This window comes from Citrus sinensis, chromosome 7, assembly GCF_022201045.2.
Source record: "Citrus sinensis cultivar Valencia sweet orange chromosome 7, DVS_A1.0, whole genome shotgun sequence".
NCBI lineage: Eukaryota > Viridiplantae > Streptophyta > Magnoliopsida > Sapindales > Rutaceae > Citrus > Citrus sinensis.
In genome coordinates this window covers 12,433,079-12,454,475 of record NC_068562.1, presented here as the reverse complement: position 1 = coordinate 12,454,475, position 21,397 = coordinate 12,433,079, and the positions used below count along the sequence as shown (strand labels likewise).

General features: G+C 34.1%; 1 protein-coding gene across 6 annotated transcripts in view; it reads right to left on the bottom strand.

Moving 5' to 3' along the window:
* LOC102608225 (probable disease resistance protein At5g63020) overlaps nucleotides 1-21,397 on the bottom strand; it is a 136,177-nt gene that overhangs the window by 81,750 nt on the left and 33,030 nt on the right. For 2 of the 6 annotated variants that reach the window (XM_052444796.1, XM_052444811.1), the window contains exon 1: nucleotides 11,197-11,522. In XM_052444796.1, coding sequence (XP_052300756.1) covers nucleotides 11,197-11,522 — 326 coding nt within the window. Of the gene's footprint in view, nucleotides 1-8,733; nucleotides 10,341-10,859; nucleotides 11,576-21,397 lie in introns of those variants that run through there. The other 4 variants (XM_052444797.1, XM_052444806.1, XM_052444803.1 and 1 more) reach the window with 4 other exon arrangements.

Genomic DNA, 21,397 nt, shown 5'->3' with positions numbered 1-21,397 from the left:
AGCAAGATCTTTGCAGCATGGGATGGCTTTTATTTATGTGAAATATTTCGATAATAATTTATAACTCGTTCTTTTGAGTGTTTTCTTAAAATTTAACTGAAGTCCTCTCTGTAATAAAGTTTGTGTTTGGTGCACTACTTTTTAGTACTTTTTGACAAAAGTTTTACAAACTAAATTAAAGTCAAATTGTAAGAAGCATAAACATTGGTGCACTAGAACACAAGTTTTACGTCTTCATTGAAACATAAAGAGACTGAGAAATGGAATTACTCTCAGCACAATTCTTGCATAAGATAAAAACTTACTAATTCAAAAAATTTTAGGCTGGAGAAATATTCTGTAGGAAACAAATAGAATGAACAGAACAATGGTAAATTTATTTCGTTTTCGACATAATCTATTTAATTTATTCTCATTCTTACCTTTGGCAGCAAGTCTATGTAATTACTAGTGGTATTAATAGGGGTGGGCATTTTACCCGACCCGACCCGACCCGATAAATTTCGGGTTCGGGTCGGATCGGGTCGGGATCGAAACCCGATCGGTTTGAAATTTACAAACCCGATCGGGTTGTGATCGGTTCGGGTCAAACCCGACCCGACCCGAATACCCGATCGGGTTCTTAAAAAAAAAAAACGTACTGACTTGAATTGACCTGATTTCAACCGACCCGAACTGACCTGAATTGACCCGAACTGACCCGATTTCAACCGACCCGAATTGACCCGAATTGACCCGAACTGACCCGAATTGACCCGAACTAACCCAAATTGACCCGAACTCAATCCTACCCATTTTAAATCCAACCCGAACATAACCCGAATTAATGACCCGACCCGAACTAAGTTCGGGTCGGGTCATTAATTCGGGTTATGTTCGGATTGTTCCTTGTCTAACCCGAACAACCCGAAACCCGATCGGGTTGACCCGAACCCGATTTTGCCCACCCCTAAGTGGTAAGATAGAATCTGAGTCAAAACTGAAGATGAGATATCGGAGAAAACCAAATAGAGACGACCGATGATTGAACAACTTCAGTCTATTTCCTTTCCTCCAATTCTCACCTTAAGTTGCAACTATTTATCACAAAAGTTTCGTTACCATTGTTAGTACAGGCAGACAGAACACCAACATAAGCTACCTCATCCGGTTTGATCGAAGCCCTAAGCATTTGGGAAAACATATCAAGAGCTTTATCACCATTGCCACTGATGGCAAGGCCAACAATCATGGTCGTCCATGAGAATTTGTCCTTTCAAAGCATCTTCCTGAATACCTTTTGAGCTTTCTCAACATCTCGGCATTTACAGTACATGTCTATCAAAGCATTCCCCGCAAATACATCATTCTTGACTTTGTTTTTGTCAATATAAGTTGTTGTGTAAATTTTAATGTACTCGCAAGCGCACGAATCTATTGTAGTATAGACTAATGGTGACGAGTGTCGATCCCACGAGGATGTGGATTTTAATTGTGTATAGAATTAATTTTGTGAATCGGGGATTGGATTTGTGGTGGAAATGATTTGGAATATTCTAAAACTTAAATTAAAATGGCGAGAAGAAATTGAAGATAGATCTATTGAAATGAAGCACTTGGGTATCCAGATCCGTATCAACATGCATCATGGGCTATATAATCCTTATTAATGCCAATTAAATCATGAGGGGGGAATCCACACCTCATGAACCACGCTCTAATCAATATGGTGCTAAGGGCTTATCGTGCCAAATAATAATAACCTTGTACTAGAGAGCCGGTGTAACCAAGGTGGTATCTAGACAAGATCAATATTATTTGTCGACGAAAAGTCAAATCATCCACAAAAACTAGAGGGGAAAAGAAAATAAATTTACCAAATAAAGCCCATGACACATGTTGAGACTTCACCTTCAACCCAAGCTTGAAAGGAAATTAGCCACTCATAATTGAACTAAGGGTAAAATGGAAATTTATTAAAATACGTAGAAAATACAAGATGGAGAGGGAATTATAGAAAATGGATCCCAAAATAGATTCAGAGTTGTCAAATTAGGGGGGGAGGCCCCCTTTTTATAGATACATGGAGTAAATCATGGCCATCGGATTAAAAACAGTTTGGACGCTCAGGATTGCGCCACGTCATCAGTCAACAGTACGCGGTTTGACTACGTGGATGAACAGTAACACGGTTTGACCCGGATGAACAGTAACGCGATTTGGTTGACAATAATCCTGTGTGATGCATGTACTGTATGCGAGATTTTTCGTCCATTGATATGCTGCCACGTCACCATCAACAGTACATAAGAATTTTAGCCCAACAGGATCGTGACACCTCATCAGTCAATGCCACGTCATCGATCTGTCTATGTGAACAGTATCGTGAACAGTAACGTGGACAGTACCGTACACGTGAATAGTACCGTACATGTGAATAGTGCCATTTTTCCTTTTATGCTCCTCCTAAGGTTTTTGACCGTCCTGAGTTCAAAAGTGATGTCTGTTTTGCCGTCTGATCTCTCCTTTATTGTGAAATGACTATAATGTCCCTAAAATACATAAAATACTTAATTAAAATAAAACACATGTAATTAAATCACAAGAAGGTTAAATACATAAAAGTAAGGGTTGTTAGTAAGACTTGAAATGTAAAATGATGGTTTTCTCCTTTATAAATATGCATTTTCTAACACTCAACATAAGTCTTTATCCATTCTCCCAGATCTAGTGCTTCCAGATTCGCACGAGCTGTAAGAATGCTAACAATGGTAAACTCGTCTCCCATTATATTTGAAGTTTGCATCTCCTGAAAAAGCGTCAAAGCCTCTTTGAACCTATTCACTCGAAGGTACCCATCAATCATGGCAGTCCATAAGACATAATCTCGTTCTGGCATCTGAGCAAACCACTGTCGACCTATATAGACTTGTCCTCTGTTTATATACCTCGAAACAATGGCAGTCCAAGAAATTACATATTTATTCTTCATGTTCCCAAAAATCTCAAGAGCAAAACCCATTTCTCCATGAGAGGAGTTCCTTATGCTTCAGCAGTTGGCAGTTTGGTGTGCGCCATAATTTGTACAAGACCAGATATTACTTATACAACTAGTGTAGTTAGTGGTTTCTCTTCAATCCCGGTAAAGAGCACTGGACAATAGTGAAAAATTCTCAGATATCTTAGAGGCATTTCCAGAGCATGTTTATATTTTGGTGGTGACAAACCTGTGTTACAAGTGTATAGATATGGTAGGAGATGTTGATTCCGAAAAATTCCTACTAGAATGTTTGCTCACTTTTGCAGGAGGAGCAGTCTCATCGTAATCTAAACTTTAGTAATAAGTTGTCTTTTCTACTACTAAAGCAAATGATATTACAATTATTGAAGGTTGCAAAAAAATACTGTGGACGAAGAATTTCCTACAAGAGCTAGGTATAAAATGAGACAACTATATTATGTACTGCGAAAATCAGAGTGTCGTTCAAAGAATTTGATATATCATTCGAAATCTAAGCAAATTGATGTGAAGTATTATTAGATACGAGACGTGTTTGAGAAAGAACGGTTATAGCTTGAGAAGATTTACACAACGGAGAATGAGTTATGTATGATGACAAAGTCATTATTCAAGGAGAAGTTAAAAAGCTATATGCAGAGAGTGGGCTTGTGGTGCCTCCTACATGATCTAAAAGGGGAGATTTGTTGTATTCGTCTCATTTGGAGGTCCAAAAGTCTATAGTCCAAAAAGGATTGTTTAGTGTGCAATTATCACTAAGTTTTGGACTTAGATGAAATTTACCATTAAAAGTAACTTTTTAAATGCTATAAAGAATAAAAGCAAGTGGCGGCTAACATTAAGAAAAGTAGAAGAAAAGAACGAGAGAGAGAGAGAGAGAGAGAAACACAATGGTGACTCCTTTGGTTTTGGGGCAAGGTTTCCATCTTTGGTCGGACAATCAAAAAAGTGAATTTAACTATTTTTCTCAAATTTAGAAGATAAGTTGATAGCATCGCCTTATACACATCCTACTAATCTTAATTTTTGTTTTATCCTCTTATTAACTATTATTTGAGATACCTACTTATTAGAGACTGTTATTTGAGATACTTACTTATTAGAGATTGTTATTTTAGATATCTATTTATTAGAGAGACATATATTAGGTTGTATTGTAAGTTAAGATTATTGAGATTCTTGATGTTGTTAATCTCTAGTGTAATATAGGGAAGAATTTGTGTTATAATCCCATTAATATAGTAGAAGATTATATCATACTAACATGTTGTGGTTTTTTCCGTTTTCGGTATTTCACATAAAAATTTGTGCCTCTTATAATTGGTTTACTGTTTTGGATTGTGTTGATTTAATTTTTACCTATTTATTTATGGTATATTTCATGTTTTAATCACACAAAGAGAAAAAGCGTTTTGTTTTCACTTAATTTGCAGTTGCTTGTGTAAGTTCATTCTCGACAATCAAAATCTCATTTCCATGATTAACAAAATTACCTTCATTCCAAATTCTAAAATCAAACTTTGCCCTGATTAATTAATGAAAATATAAAAGAAAAAAATAAAATTAAAATCCTGAAAATGAAATTAGACAACACCTAAAATCGAACCAGCAGCGCCCATGCCAAAGTCGAACTGCTGACAACTGGCCATGGACCTCGCATCAAGCAGCAGCACCTGCCGTTATTAGTGCAATAAACTATTAGCTCCCCGAATCGCAGCCACAACATCTCCCATCGCTAGCACACCGAAAGAACTTCTTCCTAAATTGAAATAGCAATTTTTGATGATTTCTTGTCTGGTTTGATGATTTCTTTGGCAAAAAAATGATGATGATTATTATTCTTATTATTATTGTTATTTTTTGGCATAATAAATAATTATTGTTGTTGTCATGTTTTTTATTATTAATTTTATCATTATTATTATTGAAATAAAAAAATTATTATTATTAACAATAATTTTTTTGAATAATAATAATGTAACAAACAATAATGATAATATTATCATCATTATTATTTCTTTTTAATGATATGACAAATATTATAATAAATATTAAATAATAATTAGAATAACAAACCAAGGATATTTTAGTAACTTAAAATAATTCATTCCGATTCCAGGACAACATAAACACATCAACGGTAATACAACTCATTTCGATTTTAGTCTATTCTGATTACTGATAAGTAAATGAACCATAATTATTTTTCTACCAATTATTTTATTTTATGTTAAATTATAAATTTAGATTATTTTTTTATCTATAGGGCAGTTAGAGATAATATTGACACACCAATACAATAGTAAGAACATTTAAACATACCAATACGGTTGGAGTACATTATGTCTAAATGTCAATATAGTTGTTGCCAGTCAACTTCAGACTACTTGTAGAAGTTACCGGCTTCAGTTCCCAAAGCGTCTACCCTACAACCAGCATAGTGAGTGTTATAAAAAGTTTCTTTTTTTTTAAGAATAATTTATTTATTTATTTTTAAATGATTTTATTTATTCAAATAATTGATTAATACTGAAAAATATATATTTAATAAAAATAAAAATTATTATTTTTCATTTATTGATTGATATGCTCATAATTTATTTTTTTTATTTTTATCTTAATTTTCTGTTAAATTATATTTTGATATGTTAATTTTAATTTTTATATTTTATTATTATAAGCATATTTTAAGAATAAAAAGAAAATAAAAGAAAATCGACAGTAGAAGACATTAGGAAAAGAAATGTGGGCGGCCGAATTAATTAATTAATTAATAAAAAGGACAGCGGCTACTTGCATTAATTTAAAAAAGGAAAAAAGATAAAGTTTGGAATCACGAGTGAGGCGGCGGCTTCTATTATAATGGAGAGCACTTGAATATATGCTAATCAGTAATTAAAATATGGTGAAATCAGAATTTGAGAATTACCGTGTGAAAGTCAGGAAGCACCTGCCTGCCAAAAAATTTGTCATCGTGATGAATACTATGTTTCTGGATTTTTGGGGGCCCTGAAATTGTGGAAGCCACTATTTCAAACTAGAACAACACAAGGATATAGGCAGTGACATTGAAGACGAGAGAGGGAGCTTGAGGTTGGGGGGAATGCACTCGTAAAGAGGGAAGAACAAGAACGTACGATGGTCATATTCCAAATTGAATTTGAGACTTGATAGATTGATTAATCTTGTCTTGTAGGGGAAGGCAAGTTTGCACAGGGTGAGCCGGAGGTTAAATAAAATATGTAGAGCTAGGTAATGTATTGTCCTTAGATAGCATGTCACAATAAATTATTTAAGCTAGAATCAGACCACTCATATTTCACTTCAAGTTGTATAACTTACGGGAGCGAGAGGGAGAGAAATAATTGGGAAATATAGGGGAAAAAAATCTCTTCTTTGTTAAATAAAATAAGTGATTAATTTTCTTAAGTTAAGATGAGGGGTAAAATTTAAAGATTTTAACTATGAAATTAATTACTCTCTTAAGTAAATTTAAAGTTTATCGTTTTCAATTACATGTTTATAATTTATATTTTCTACCAATTATTTTTATTTTATGTTAATTTGTATATCTAGATTATTTCTGAATGTATAGGGCAATTAGAGATAATATTGACATACCAATATAGTAGTTAGAACTTGCCAATATGATTGGAGTACATTTGTCAAAATACCTATATAGACCTAAAGTGAATTTAGACCTATAGATTAACATACACATTATGTCTATATATGTATATGAATCCAAAGTGGATTTAGATCTATAGATTAATACGAAATAAAAATAAATTATAAACATGTAATTAAAAATAATGAACTTTAAACTTACTTGAGAGCTCAATTAATTCTATAATTTATATTTTTGAGCATCATCCTTCCCCTTTATCTTAAAAAATTAGCCATATATATGGGTAAATAAAGCACATTAAGGACTTAATTACTTTTCTCTGTTAAATATTAAAGTTAGCTTCAGCTGAAATGCAATGCAGTTTCTTCGATTTAACGTTTATACTTTGTTTACTATTTATAATATTAAATTTTAACTGTGGATGATCCTCTAGGAGAGAGAAAAAATATTAAAAAAATATTTAACATTAATGATAACAAATCTCAACTATTGATTAACCATAAATCTGAAAGTTATTATCGGATGATGTAGTGGATTTTCCAATGTTTTAACAACCATGCGAAACCATAACGATTCTCTGCCAATTAATCAATAAAATAATAATTGTTATCACAACAGTAATTTAAACAAAATTACATTCTTTTTCCCCATTTTTAAGAAAAAAAAGGAACGAAAACTACACATTTTTCAAATTTTATGTTATATTTTCCAACTTATGTGCCGCACATGTAGCAGTATTAAACTTAAAAATTATAAAGAAAAAAATTTCAATATAACAATTAAGTTATAATTATTGGTGGCGATCGCATGCATGCTTTCAAATTAAAGTAGTCGGCCATCAGTTGATGTGATTTTTTTGGCATTGAATGACAATTTTAAAATGACATGTCAAGCAAAAGGATAAGCACATTTGATAATATGCCAGAGTTTGGTCTTATTAGCCCTGCCAGATATTGTGAATTTATGAGGTACAAATTGATTGAAGCTCTATTTTGAGATAAAACACAAACAAATTTCAAATTATCCAAATATGGATTATGTTACGTAACATACACTAATGTTGGTGTTAAAAGGAAAAAAAAATGTTGAAAATAATAGTATAAAAATAAAATCATCCAAAAAAAAGTGGGTTGAGATGTAATTGGTTAGGGTGACTAGAAAATTTTAATGACACAAGTGATATAAATTAAACACATTAAGGATTTAATTTTTTTCTACCCTAAATATTAAAGTCAACTTCAGCTGAAATACAATGCAGTTTCTTAAATTTAACATTTATGCTTTCTTTATTATGTAAAGTATTAAATTTAATTGTGGATGCATTTTTCTAGAAGATCCTCTAGAAGAGACAAAAAAAGTAAAAATTATTTAGTATTAATGACAACTAATTTAACTATTGATTGCCCATAAATCTAAAAGTTATTAACGGATGATGCTGAGATTAGTGTATTTTCAAGTATGTTGATGTGTCATCCCCCATAAATCAATTACACGACAATTCATTCAAGAAATCAATTACTGTTTTAATTTAATTGCCAGGCTCAAGCCCAGGCTTTAAGACCAAACTTGGGCCTAGGTCCGATCAGGTCTCGGCGCCCTTCCGGCTATTGATTAGAGATCCCTTGAGCAAGAGTTCACTCTTTCGGTGGAGAATTATTAATACCCAAACGAAAATACTTGAACAAAGAAATTGGTTTTTGTTAGAACAGAAGAAATTGCAAAAGGTGGAATTGACCATAGAAAATCAAAACTTCAAAAAATTTATTGTCATTTGATTTTCGGTAAAGAGGGCTAATATACTTAATATTTTCCCTGTTTTAATTCTATTCATTCTAGGCGTGTGCATTTCAGTGAGATTATATCTTTTTACAGCAAGTTTATGCGAGCATTGGTTCAAGTCATATGTTCTTCTCGTTCGTCAATTGACAGGAAATTAAATCGCTAAGAAGATATAAATAAAGTATCAATTTGTATTAAAAAAAAAAAAAGTAATGGCAGTGCCGGCAAATTTATGAAGCATTAATTCCATTAATTCAACATTTAATTGTGATTAGCAGAAGACAAAAAGAGAGAGAGAGAGACTGAAATAAAAACAGTGAAGAAAACGTCAAGAATAAATTTCTTTTAAATTCTTCTTTTAAAAGACAAACGCACTCACCAGAAATCAAATTTTGCGACCACCGCTCAGGAATCAGGTTGGAAACAGGAACGAAAAGCAATTTGAGTGGCTTCATCCTCCCATTGAAGTCGGTTCCACCAGTCTTCTTCTCCACGAATTACAAATTTACGCTCTTTTGCACTGTTGGAATCGAGTGGAAGCTTTCTAAGCTGATCACATGCTCTTACCCCCATTTCTTTGAGATGAGTGAAAGGCAATGGCTTCCAGAAAATGCTCTTCAACTCCGGCAAATATGATAGATCAAGACTTTTGAGATTTTCAAAAGGGCTTATATGTCCCATCATCTCAGGATTCTCAGCAATTTTTCCGACGCTGATTATTTCTTCCATAGCACGGCATTTGAATAGCGAAAGAGACTTGAGGTTTGGAGCAAAAGCGAGGAATGTCGAATCTTTCAATTTATGGCAACTATATATCGTAACAAGGTGAAGGCTGTGGAAAACAAAAGGTTCCCGCCTTTTTCGTACTATCTCCGTATAATCAATCTTCAATTCTTCCAACTCAATTCCATTATCAATCCATAATTCATTGAGGTGGTTTAGGTCTGTGAAAGCCGTAGCATCAATAATCGACTTTTTATCTCCGGTCAAATAGAGGTAAAGAGATCGAATACAACTTTTTAACTTATTTGAGCTCAAAAGAATTTGGAGAGCATGATAACTTCCCAAGGTCAACTCCAATACCTCTAAATATTTCAAACCGAGCAATTCCTGTATCAAAACTTCACCCCCACCAAATAAAACGCTGTCTTCTGGTGCTTCATAAAAAATGAACCCGCCAGTACCCAACATTCTCAACACACGTAACCTTGAAAATTTTGATATTAGTCCCCGTGGAATTCTAATTAACGCACCTGTCCACCTCAAATTCAAACATTTCAGATTTACCAGCAACTTTAACTCTTCGGGTAACTCTCTTATGGTGGTATGTGAAATATCAAGAAGTTCTAGTGATGAACCCAAATCTGACATCCCAACAGGTAATTGAAAATTCCAGCAGCGTGACATCTTCAAAACTTTGAGAGAAGGCATAAATTGGAAGAAGCCATCCGCGATCATCTCCAACTCCATATTAGAGGCAAGAAATAAAGTATGGAGATGAGGGCATGTGGGAACCTCTGACAGAGTTTTAATTTGGTTTTGCATCAATGACAATCTTCTCACATTTTCCCATCCTTTAACATCCGGTGCCTCTTTTAATCCAGCACCTGCACAAACCAAAAAGTTTCTCTTCTCCTTCTCAATTTCACAAGCTATCCATAGAGCCATATCACGAACAACGTCATGCATTTTTACTTTATCATCTTCCATCTCTTCTAGCAAACACGCATGAACAAGAGTGCCCACAATGTAGTATCCTTGGTTTTCTGCACTAAACCTGTCAGATTCCTCCAAGAATCCCTCACCAATCCAACAATCAATCAAGTCCCATTTAAGAATGCCATAATCCTCGGGATATAAACAACAATATAAGAAACAAGATCTAATGGTCTCATTCTGCAAACTATCATAGCTAAACTTTAAAAGACGATACACCTTCTCTCCCAAACCTGCAAACTCAGAAGCTGATGTTCTTAGCACATCAATTGCATGACTCCACTCCTCGGCTGTCTTTTTGAAGGCCATAGCTCGACCAATAGTAATAAGTGCGAGTGGCAAACCACCACACTCTTTGGCCACAGTTTGGGCTAGCTCAACGATCTCATGATCACTCTCAAGAGTTTCTTCCCCAACATTTTCGCGGAACAGTTCCCAAGCTTGCTTTTCTGATAGGCATGCCACTTTAACCGGCCTAGCTCTCATGCTGCCACAAACACCAATGGAACGGGTTGTGAATACGACTTTTGAGGTAGTATTTTGTGCGCTGGGAAGTGGAACGCCCACTTTTGTTAAATCAACCCGCTCCCATAAATCATCTAACAACAATACAAATCTCTTCTCTCCTAATCTCCGCAGGATGTCCACAGCTTTCTCTTCAAAACTTTTATTCTTCCATGAATCATCAGACAGACCTATCTTCTTCCCAATATCGTCTTGAATTTTTTCAAGCCGCAGGTCTTTTGAAACTACGACCCAAATCACACAATCAAAGTTGTTTTGACTCTCAAGAAATTTATTGTTGATACGGGTCAATAGTGTGGTTTTACCAACACCGCCCATACCATATAGGCCAATGATTCCCACTGATTCTTCTACAAGACATCTCCAAACTTGTTCAAGCTGTGATTGCAAGCCTACTATTGTTGGCTCAATGGGTCTTTTATCTGCTACAGGTTCCGGAGCTCTCTCGGGCACCACCTCAGTAGCCACCGCCTCAAAAACTCCCTCGGCGATTAAAGTCTTCACATCTTGTAGCTTTTTAGCCACTTGTTTTCCGAACTTGTAGCTTGACCTGCAGTTCTTGGAACAGTAGCCTCCAACACATAATTTGCCAATTTCTTCAGAGCCGTCTGTGATAAGTTCATCGGCTCCAGTTTTAACAGCATCCACCCTCGAAACCCACACTTGCAATCCGTCCAGCCTTCTCATTTGTTGTCGTTCAGCGTCGACAACCCTCCTCATCACATCGTTCTTTTTAGCGATTAGTCTTCCCAGTTCAGTGTCCAAGGCATCAAGATTATCTTGGAGGTTACGTATGTATGCTGCTTTTCCAAGAAAGCAATCCAAGCAACGATTGAAAAGAGCACCATCGCATGTGATCTGAAAAATGCTACACATCTTTGGAATTTTGTTAAGAAAGAAAATTGATGGAGTTTGATAAACTGAAGCTGCTGTAGGCTGTGGAAGAGAAATTTTAGTAATGACCTCTGTTCGTTATACGGCAAAAATTTTAAAAAGATTTAGGCACGTCTGATTCGGGCCCCACTGTAATGGCCTTTAAGAAAAGAGCATCGCACATTCACACTTGCAAACATGAGCCGCTAACTTTTGAAGGAAAAACAGTTAGTAATTATCTTTTACCCACTGCCCCCGAAGATAACAGTAACTCTGAATAATGATTAATGACCCGGTTGTAATTACCAAAAACTAGTTTTGAAAAATAATAAAACAAGAATTGGAAAAAGACTGTTCGATTCTTGACTAGTTTTTACTTGCCTCTAATAAAAAGAGCCTAATCGTCTGTCCCATTTGTATTCAAAAGAATCCACTTTAATTTGTAATTTATCGAAAAAATTTATTTTAATTTGTAGTTTAGTAAAAGAAACCAGCTGGTTGTTTTGTCACTTTTGATTTTGTGGAATATGACCTAGCTTTTTCTTGTTAGCATTAATTTTTAATAAAATACAAGCAATTTCAAGGCCACCAACGTTAAAAGTGAAAAACAATTTAGCATTAATTTTAAAACTTTTCTGACCGACGTTTGAAGGCTAAAGGCTGATCTGATCATGATAATTGCTTAAAAGACTAAAATACCCACCGAAATTTCTTCTCTGTACATTTTTAATTGACATATTATTTAAATCAATAATATTAAATAAAGCTTATCCACCGTGGTTCACATATACCGTAAATATTTAGAGAATTTATCATATAAGTTTTTAATTTTTTAATAAAGATGTTAAGATTTTTTTATCATTATGTTTTTTGAATACGTTTTTTGAATAGTAATTAAAAATAATTTTAAAATTTTTTTAATAAGTAAAAATAATATATATAATTTAATCTATCTAATATATTAGTAATATTAATTTTTTTAATATTTGAAGTAATTTCAAAAATATAATTATTAATTTATCATAAATAAATCTTTAGGTTAAATGGTATCTTAAATTAATAAAATATGAATATCTCACATATTTTATTAAAATTATTTTATATAATACTTAAAATACTCTAAATTTTCTATATATATTCATTTTAATAGTATGTTTTTATTTATTATAAAATTTATTTTAATATAATAAAATATATCTAATGGACCATAAAATATTAAAAATTATTTTAAATATTAATATTATTTTAAAAATAAATATTATTTATATTTCTGCAAGATTTTCTCTACACTTTCTTACTCTTTTGTTATTGTTACATTCTTATTTATGCCATAATATGTTTTAAATTTGAAGAGTTTAGATAAACATAAAAATTAGTGCACACTGCAATATAATAGTCCCGTAATTTAATCCCAAATTAAATTAGCGACATTAGATGCGGCTTCACATTTGAAAAGTATGCTCTTCAATTATTAAGAGCATGAAAGGGCGTGCAGAAAAGAAAAAACAATTGTTAAGAGCATGACCTGGAAGATTGTGAATGAGCACTTGCACAGTTAAATTATCGGAACAGAATTGTAGGGCCCACCAACTTGTGAATTTCGGTACAATTATTGAGGATTGTAGGGGCCACCAATTTATAACAATTTGAAAAAGACTATACAATTTGTTGATTAATAAAAGAATCCAGTTGGTTGTTTTGTCACTTATGCTTTTGTGGAATATGATCTCGCTTTTTATGATTATAATAACATAATAATAATAATTATAATTCATTTAATAATAATTATATTTTTTAATTAAATGGAAGTTATTTTGAGAATTTAATATTATAGGGACGAATTCATACTCTAGGGTTTTAATAAAATAAAATTGAGTATAAAGGGTTAAACGAAATTTTATATTTCAAAAAATTTATAATATTCATGAATAAAATATAAATAACATAAAGTATAAGGGGTTGATGAAATTATATATATATATGAGAAAATGACAGTTACACTTTAAATATTTAGATAACGGTCATATAAAATTTTAAATTTTTAATGAAGACATTAAAATTTTTTTAATTATAATATCCTTTAAATAGTAATTAAAAAGATTGACTTTAAATTTTTTTAATAAATATAAAACAATATAAATAATTTTTTCTATCTAATAGACTAGTAATATAATTCTAGTAATGACCTCTGTTAGTTATACTGGAAAAAAATTTAAATAGATTTAGTGCACACTTAACCTTTATACCACTTTTACTAATTAAGTTAGAATAATAATTTCTATAACTATTATCTCTTCAAGTTAATAAAATTAGACTGCGTTTGATAAACTTTTTAAATAAATTTTATTTTAAGTTAGTTTAATCTTAACATTATGATAATTGAGATATAGTGTAATTGGAAGTATGTTGGTCTCTTTCTTTGCAAACATTATAAATTACTTAATTTCTCCAATTTCATAGTCAACTTTGCAAAAAATAGTTTGTAACCTAAACTGCATGTAGTAAATTTTTTTAAAATATTAATTCATGCATTGAAATTCGATTCAAGACCCAAATTCTAAAATGACTACTTCTTACAATTGAAATTAGAATATAAAAAAATAACGGAAAAACATTCTTCCGATAAGAGTTTTAAAATTTTAATTAACGATTTCGATGAACAGAAACTGCCCCGGAAGATAACAATAACTCTGAATAATAACCCAATAGTAATCACCAAAACATATTCTGAAAAATAATAAAAGAAGAATTAAAAAAAAAAAGACTAGACAATAGAGATGTTCGATTCTGGACTACTTTATACTTGACTTTAATAAAAGAGCCTAATCGTCTAACGCACTACTATTTAAATATTTGAACTTTAATTTGTTGTTTAGTAAACGATTCCACTTTAATTTGTAGTTTAATAAAAGAATTTGTTTGCTTTTGCGGATCTAACTCCATTGAGGAATATTACGATTTGCTTTTGTGGAACATTCTTATGAGTTTCTGAAGTTGTAACACATTCGCTGGAAAATTATGATTTCTGCAGCAGTTCCGATTTCTATAATTTTTCAGATATGTAAAAGCAGTTTAAGAAACTTTTAAATTATTAAGATATTTATATATACTAATTACTATCACTGTATTCAATTACTGTATGATTTCAGTTTTGCATACAAATTTGGTCTGCTGCAATTCTGTAAAGAATTGTAAAGGTTGACATCAAGTATATATTGGGATACTTATACCTATGAATTAAGGACGAATAAAATTATTGTTAAGGTCAGAAGGGATTATGATATTGATGTGGTTGAGATTCTTGTTTGTTTGCTACGGTTCAAGGTAAATTTATTCATGTACGATCTGTTATATGATAAATGTTGTTTTATAACTGATTTAAGAATTATGTTAATTTGGTCTTTAAGAAAATAATTATTCCATGATGGGTCTAAACTTTAAGGAATTCATAGAGAAACGCTGTGACTAAAAAATCAGTGTAAATTGTAATTCTGACAACCAACGATGTGTCTGAAAATCACAGGCAACCAACGACGTGTCTGAAATTATTAATAAAGGTGACAGGGAATGCAAGTATGCAGAGAATATCATAGCTGGCCTTTGTTTTTAATGCATCTGCGCATGCCGTATTTGACACTCGGAAGATGTTTGGTCATGACGAGTTGCAGACTTTTAGTAAGTCTTTTGGGCATGACGACTTTTCTCTAATTGTTACTTGCAAATAAATTTTAAGGGCCACTAACTTAAAAATCTATAATATTTTCTTAATTAAGTTTTAACATCGAGTGATTTTCAAAAAATGTTATATAGGAGGACAAAAATATTATTTAACTTTTTCACCTCTTCTACCTTTTAAAGATTAAAATTGAAAAAAAAAAAAATTGAAGGCCTACTCAAGGTATTATTATAAGATGAAGAATTTTGATCAGGTTGAGCGATTGCCCACTTGGCTAGTTCTCTCAATGAGATCATGGACTATAACTCTCTATAAGAGTGTAAGGGGAGAGCTGTTTGTTGCATTCCTTCTATTGTCCTCGCAATTACAATTGGGTGTCTATTTTCTTTTACTTTTTAGTCATTTTCTTTTACTTGTTTTTTCGAAAATGTCCATTCCGAATATTTGCAAATACGTGTAGTTTTTCACTAAGAAAGATTTCACGCATAAAAAATGTGGGTAAAATAAAAAGCCGCAATCAAATTAATAATTAACAATTAGCTAGGCTTAATCAAATTAATATATAACATGTGGAGCCTAGTCATATCTTAGGTCAAGATTCTGTCCCACTCAAAGATATTAATAGTAATTAACAAATTAAAATAAAGTAACATAAAAATGGACAGATCATAACTTCTTCCATTTACCAAAATGTCTATTGAAACATTATTAGTCTATTTTGTTATATGATCAAGCCACCGACACGAGAAAATAATATTATTCGCTTTAGAAAAATAGATCACGACTATTCAATGGTTGTGATGTGAATGCAGTGCAGAAAAAAATATTATGCTAATGCAGAATGAAACCTAAATGGTCGACTATTGGGTGGACTAAATTAAAGTACAGCTCTTTGCTTTTTCTATTTTCTCTCTCTGTTTGGTCTTGCGATATTTTCTTTTGTGGACTAAATTTTTCCTTTTCTTTTTTTTTTTCGTTTTTTTACGGATAGAAGATGATAAATGGTCGACTATTGGGTGGTGGTAGGGTATGTTGATTGATGAAATTTTTCTACCATGATGGAGATTGAAAATAAATTATTATGAAGTGAGATCATAGCAATTTAGTTTATAGCAATCAATTGCGTACTATAATATTAGGCGATGGATTCCTTTGATCATTTTATAAATTCGTGGTTCTAATTATACTTCTGAGACCCGTTTAGGATTTTTTTCACAAATCTCAAAAGTAATTTAAAAAAAATTAAAAGTTAATTTTAATATTATAACAAATCTTTTTAAAAATCACTTTTGCCACAATTACCCATCCTACAACATATTTTGAAAAGAATGAAGGAGTATATAGGTGGCACTCAATTGTAATTGTAAAATGTAACACTGACTGTGCTTTTGCATATGAAAAATCACCAGCAACGAACTACGCGGAAGAATTTTCAATTTTGGTCATGACGAGTTGACGACTTTTAGTAAGTCTTATGTGCTTACTTGCAGATAAAATTTAAGGGCTTATAAATCTATAATATCTTCTTAATTAAATTTTGAGATCGAGTGACTTTCAAGAAATGTTATTAAAGTACGAGGACAAAAATACTATGTAGACTTTTTCACCTCTACCTTTTAAATGTTAAAATTAAAAGAAAAATTCAAGGCCTACTCATGATATTATTATAAGATGAAGAATTTTGATAAGGTGGAGCGATTGCCCACTTGGCTAGTTATCTGAATGAGATCTGACCACATGGACTATCGCTCTCTATAAAGAGTAAGGAGAGTGATGGTGCCCACCTGACCAGCCCTCACAAGGTGAATAAGCTTCTGCGACTGCAAAATCATAGACACCACAACCGAATACATACTGTGTTGCATTCCTTCTATTGTACTCTGAATCTCATACAAACTATGGGTAATATTTTGGGAATCCAACTTACATGTGATGCCCTTTCCACTGGCTTCATAAATTGTACCCGCAGAAAAGCAGCATATCTAAGCCAGCTTGAAAATAACCTGGTTGCCGTCCAGACCGAATTGCAGAAACTAATTGAAACAAAGAACGATGTGATGATGAGGGTCGCTAATGCTGAGCAACAACAACTAAGACGGCTGAACAGAGTGCAAGGTTGGCTTTCAAGGGTGGAGGCTGTGGAAGCTGAAGTAGGTGAATTGACAAGGGACAGCTCTCAAGAAATTGAAAAACTATGTCTTGGAGGCTACTGCTCCAAGAACTGCAAGTCAAGCTACAAGTTTGGGAAAAAGGTGTCTAAAAAGCTGCAGCTTGTGGCTACTTTAATAGATGATGGAGCTTTTGCAGTGGTAGCTGAAAAGGTACCACAACCAGCAGTGGATGAAAGGCCTCTTCAGCCAACAATAATCGGCCTAGAATCATCATTTGATAAAGTTTGGAGATGTCTTGTAGAAGGACAATTTGGAATCATCGGACTTTATGGCATGGGGGGAGTCGGCAAGACTACACTATTAACCCAAATCAACAACAAGTTCCTTAATACACCAAATTATTTTGATATTGTGATTTGGGTGGTGGTGTCAAAAGACATGCAACTTGAGAGAATTCAACAGAAAGCATCAGGCATATTCAATTTATTGAGCAAAATGAAATTTCTGCTATTGTTAGATGATATATGGGAAAGAATTGATTTAGCCAAAGTGGGTGTCCCTTTTCCTGCGAGTTCAAGAAATGCATCAAAGATAGTCTTTACTGTTAGGAAATTGGTGGGTGAAGCAGGACCGCAGCTAAAATGAAATTGGAAATAAAATAAAGAACAAGCACAATAGAGGACACCAGAAATTACGTGGTTCGACTTTTAGCCTACGTCCACGGGCAAAGACAGAAGGAAATATTTTACTAGTGAAAAGGAGTTACAAGTATTGTAGTATTTTAGCTCACTACCCAAAACCCCAATACACCCAAACTCTCAAATCACTAAAATAAGAGCTTACAAATGCAAGCTCTTAAACTCTCTCTCAACTCCCTAAATTGCTCTCTCAAGATTGGATTATAAATGAGGGTGGGAAGCCCTCTTTATATAGCCAAAATTTTGGCTCTTTTTTTTTTTTTTTTTTTTTTATGGAGTCATTCAACACGGCACCACCAATAATGGCGGGCCGTGTTGAATGTTGAATGGTTGGCACCGGCCATCTAGATGGCCGGCGCCAGCCATGACTTTCAATATTCTCCCACTTGGAGATTAGAGTGAAAAGCAATCAATCTCCACACCATCCTTTCTGCTTCGCCATAATCATGTTGCCTACGTTTCTGCTAGGCCACAAGAGGATCTACTCCAGATAAACTTGTCAGCATTTATTGGCTTGGTCAAAACATCTGCTAGGTTCTCCTTCGTATGGATTTTCTGTAAATCCACACTTCCGTCTTCCACTACTTCTCGAACGAAGTGATACTGAACTCCTATGTGCTTTGTTCTGGAATGAAAGGCTGAATTCCTTGCAATGTGCAAGGCACTCTGACTGTCACAAAACACAAGAATTTTCTGTTGTTTGTGCCCGAGCTCCTCTAATAACCTTTGTATCCAAATAGCTTCCTTGCAAGCTTGTGTAGCTGCCATATATTCTGCTTCTGTTGTAGATAAAGCCACAACGATCTGCAGTTTCGAAACCCAGCTTACAGCTGCTCCTGCAAGTGTAAACACATAACCAGTAGTGGATTTTCTTTTATCAAGATCTCCTGCAAAATCTGAATCCACATAGCCCCTGATAGTAAACTCTGATCCTCCGTAACATAATGCAACATCTGAGGTTCCTCTGATGTATCTCAGAATCCTCTTTACAGCTATCCAATGCTCTCCACCAGGATTCGCCATGTATCGACTGACTGCTCCCACTGCTTGTGCAATGTCTGGTCTAGTACATATCATAGCGAACATTAAACTTCCCACTGCTGATGCATACGGTACTCGAGACATCTCCTTCCTCTCCACTTCATTGCTAGGACACATACTTGAGGATAATTTGAAATTAACAGGAAGTGGGGTAGAAATTGACTTACAATCTTACATGTTGAAGCGCCGCAAGATTTTCTTCAAGTAATTCTTCTGTGAAAGCCAAATCTTCCTGTTATTTTTGTCTCGGTGAATTTGCATCCCTAGAATCTTGTTTGCTGGTCCCAAGTCCTTCATTTCAAACTCCTTAGCCAATTGTGCCTTCAATTCTTGGACTTGATCTTTGTTGGGGCCTGCTACCAACATGTCATCCACGTACAACAGTAAAATGATGAAATCATTATCTTCAAACCTCTTGTAATATGCACAATGGTCTGAACTGAGTCTGTTGTATCCAAGGCTCATGATGAAGGAATCAAATCTCTTATACCAACACCTCGGCGCCTGTTTGAGACCGTATAGAGATTTGTTCAACCTGCAAACCAAGTTCTCCTTTCCTGTTTCTGCAAAACCTTCTGGTTGGAGCATATATATTTCTTCTTCAAGTTCTCCATGAAGAAATGCAGTTTTAACATCTAACTGCTCAAGATGTAGATCAAATGTAGCACACATCTCCAAGACTATTCTGACTGTTGTGAGTCGAACCACCGGAGAAAATATCTCGTTGAAGTCAATACCTTCTTTCTGAGCATATCCTTTCACCACCAATCTTGCACGATACCGGTCCACTTGGTCATTGCCATCACGTTTGATCTTGTAGACCCATTTGTTTCCAATGGCTTTTCTTCCGTGTGGTAGTGGTACAAGTTCCCATGTCTTGTTCTTGTGTAGAGCTTCAATTTCTTCCTGCATTGCTGTCATCCACAAAGCAACATCTAAGTTGTTTAAAGCTTCATGGAAAGTTGAAGGCTCTCCATCCTCTGTTAGAAGACAGTATGCAACGTTGATCTCTGTGACATACTCCGAGTGCCACGCCGGTGGTCGTCTCTCACGAGTTGACCGACGAACTTCTGGAGCCTCAGACTCGACTGGTTCTTGTTCCTCGTGCTCTGGTGCTGCTTCAGAAGAATCTGAATCTTCTAGATTATTTTCGACATATACTGGTACAGTCTCTGACTTTTCTTTTACAGTGCCATCATCTCCATCTTTTCTTTGTAGTTGATCTTCTACAAAGATAACATCTCTGCTGATGACGATCTTATGGGCAGTGGGGTCCCACAGACGATACCCCTTTACTCCATCAGCATACCCCAAGAAGATACATCTTCTAGATTTTGCATCCAGCTTTGTTCTTTCTTGGGCATTGTACATCACGTACACAGGACATCCAAATGCATGTAGGTAGGAATAATCAGCTGGCTTTCCAGTCCACATCTCCATCGCTGTCTTCAACCCAATAGCTGTAGATGGCGACCGATTTACTATATAACAGGCGGTTTTGGCTGCTTCTGCCCAGAATGAATTGGGTAAACCAGCAGTCCTCAACATAGCTCTTATTCTTTCTGTAAGAGTTCTGTTCATCCGCTCTGCTACTCCGTTTTGTTGAGGAGTGTATGCCACCGTGAATTGCCTCTGAATACCTTCTTGCTTACAGAAAGCAAGAAACTCGTCGTATGTATATTCTCCACCATTATCTGTCCTTAAGCACTTGATCTTTTTACCAGATTCAAGTTCCACCCGCGCTTTGTATTCTTTAAACACAGGAAATACATCTGACTTTTTCTTAATTGGATACACCCAACATCTTCTGGAATAATCATCAATGAAAGTCACCATGTACTTTGCACCTCCCATGGATATATCCGGTGATTCCCAAACATCAGAATGAATCAAGTCTAGAATGCATTTACTTCTAGCAATAGATCTACTGAATTTTAATCTATACTGCTTACTTATAACACAATGCTCGCAAAATGGTAAACTTACTGATTTGAGCCCCGGAAGCAATTTTCGCTCAGAGAGAATCTTCAAGCCTTGTTCTGACATGTGGCCGAGTTTGAGATGCCACATCATCGTTGATTCTTCTCCATTTGACGCGACACACGCATCAGCCTCCTGTAGTGTTTCTCCTTTAAGCATGAATAGATTAGCACTGATCTTTTCTGCCTTCATTAATACAAGCGCGCCTTTAACGATCTTCATAATTCCATTCTCCACATGAGTTTTGTACCCATGACTATCCATTTGTCCTAAAGACAATAGATTTTTCTTTAGGCCGTTGACATGTCGTACCTCCCCAATTGTGCGAATTGTACCATCAAACATTTTTATTTTGATAGTACCAATACCAGC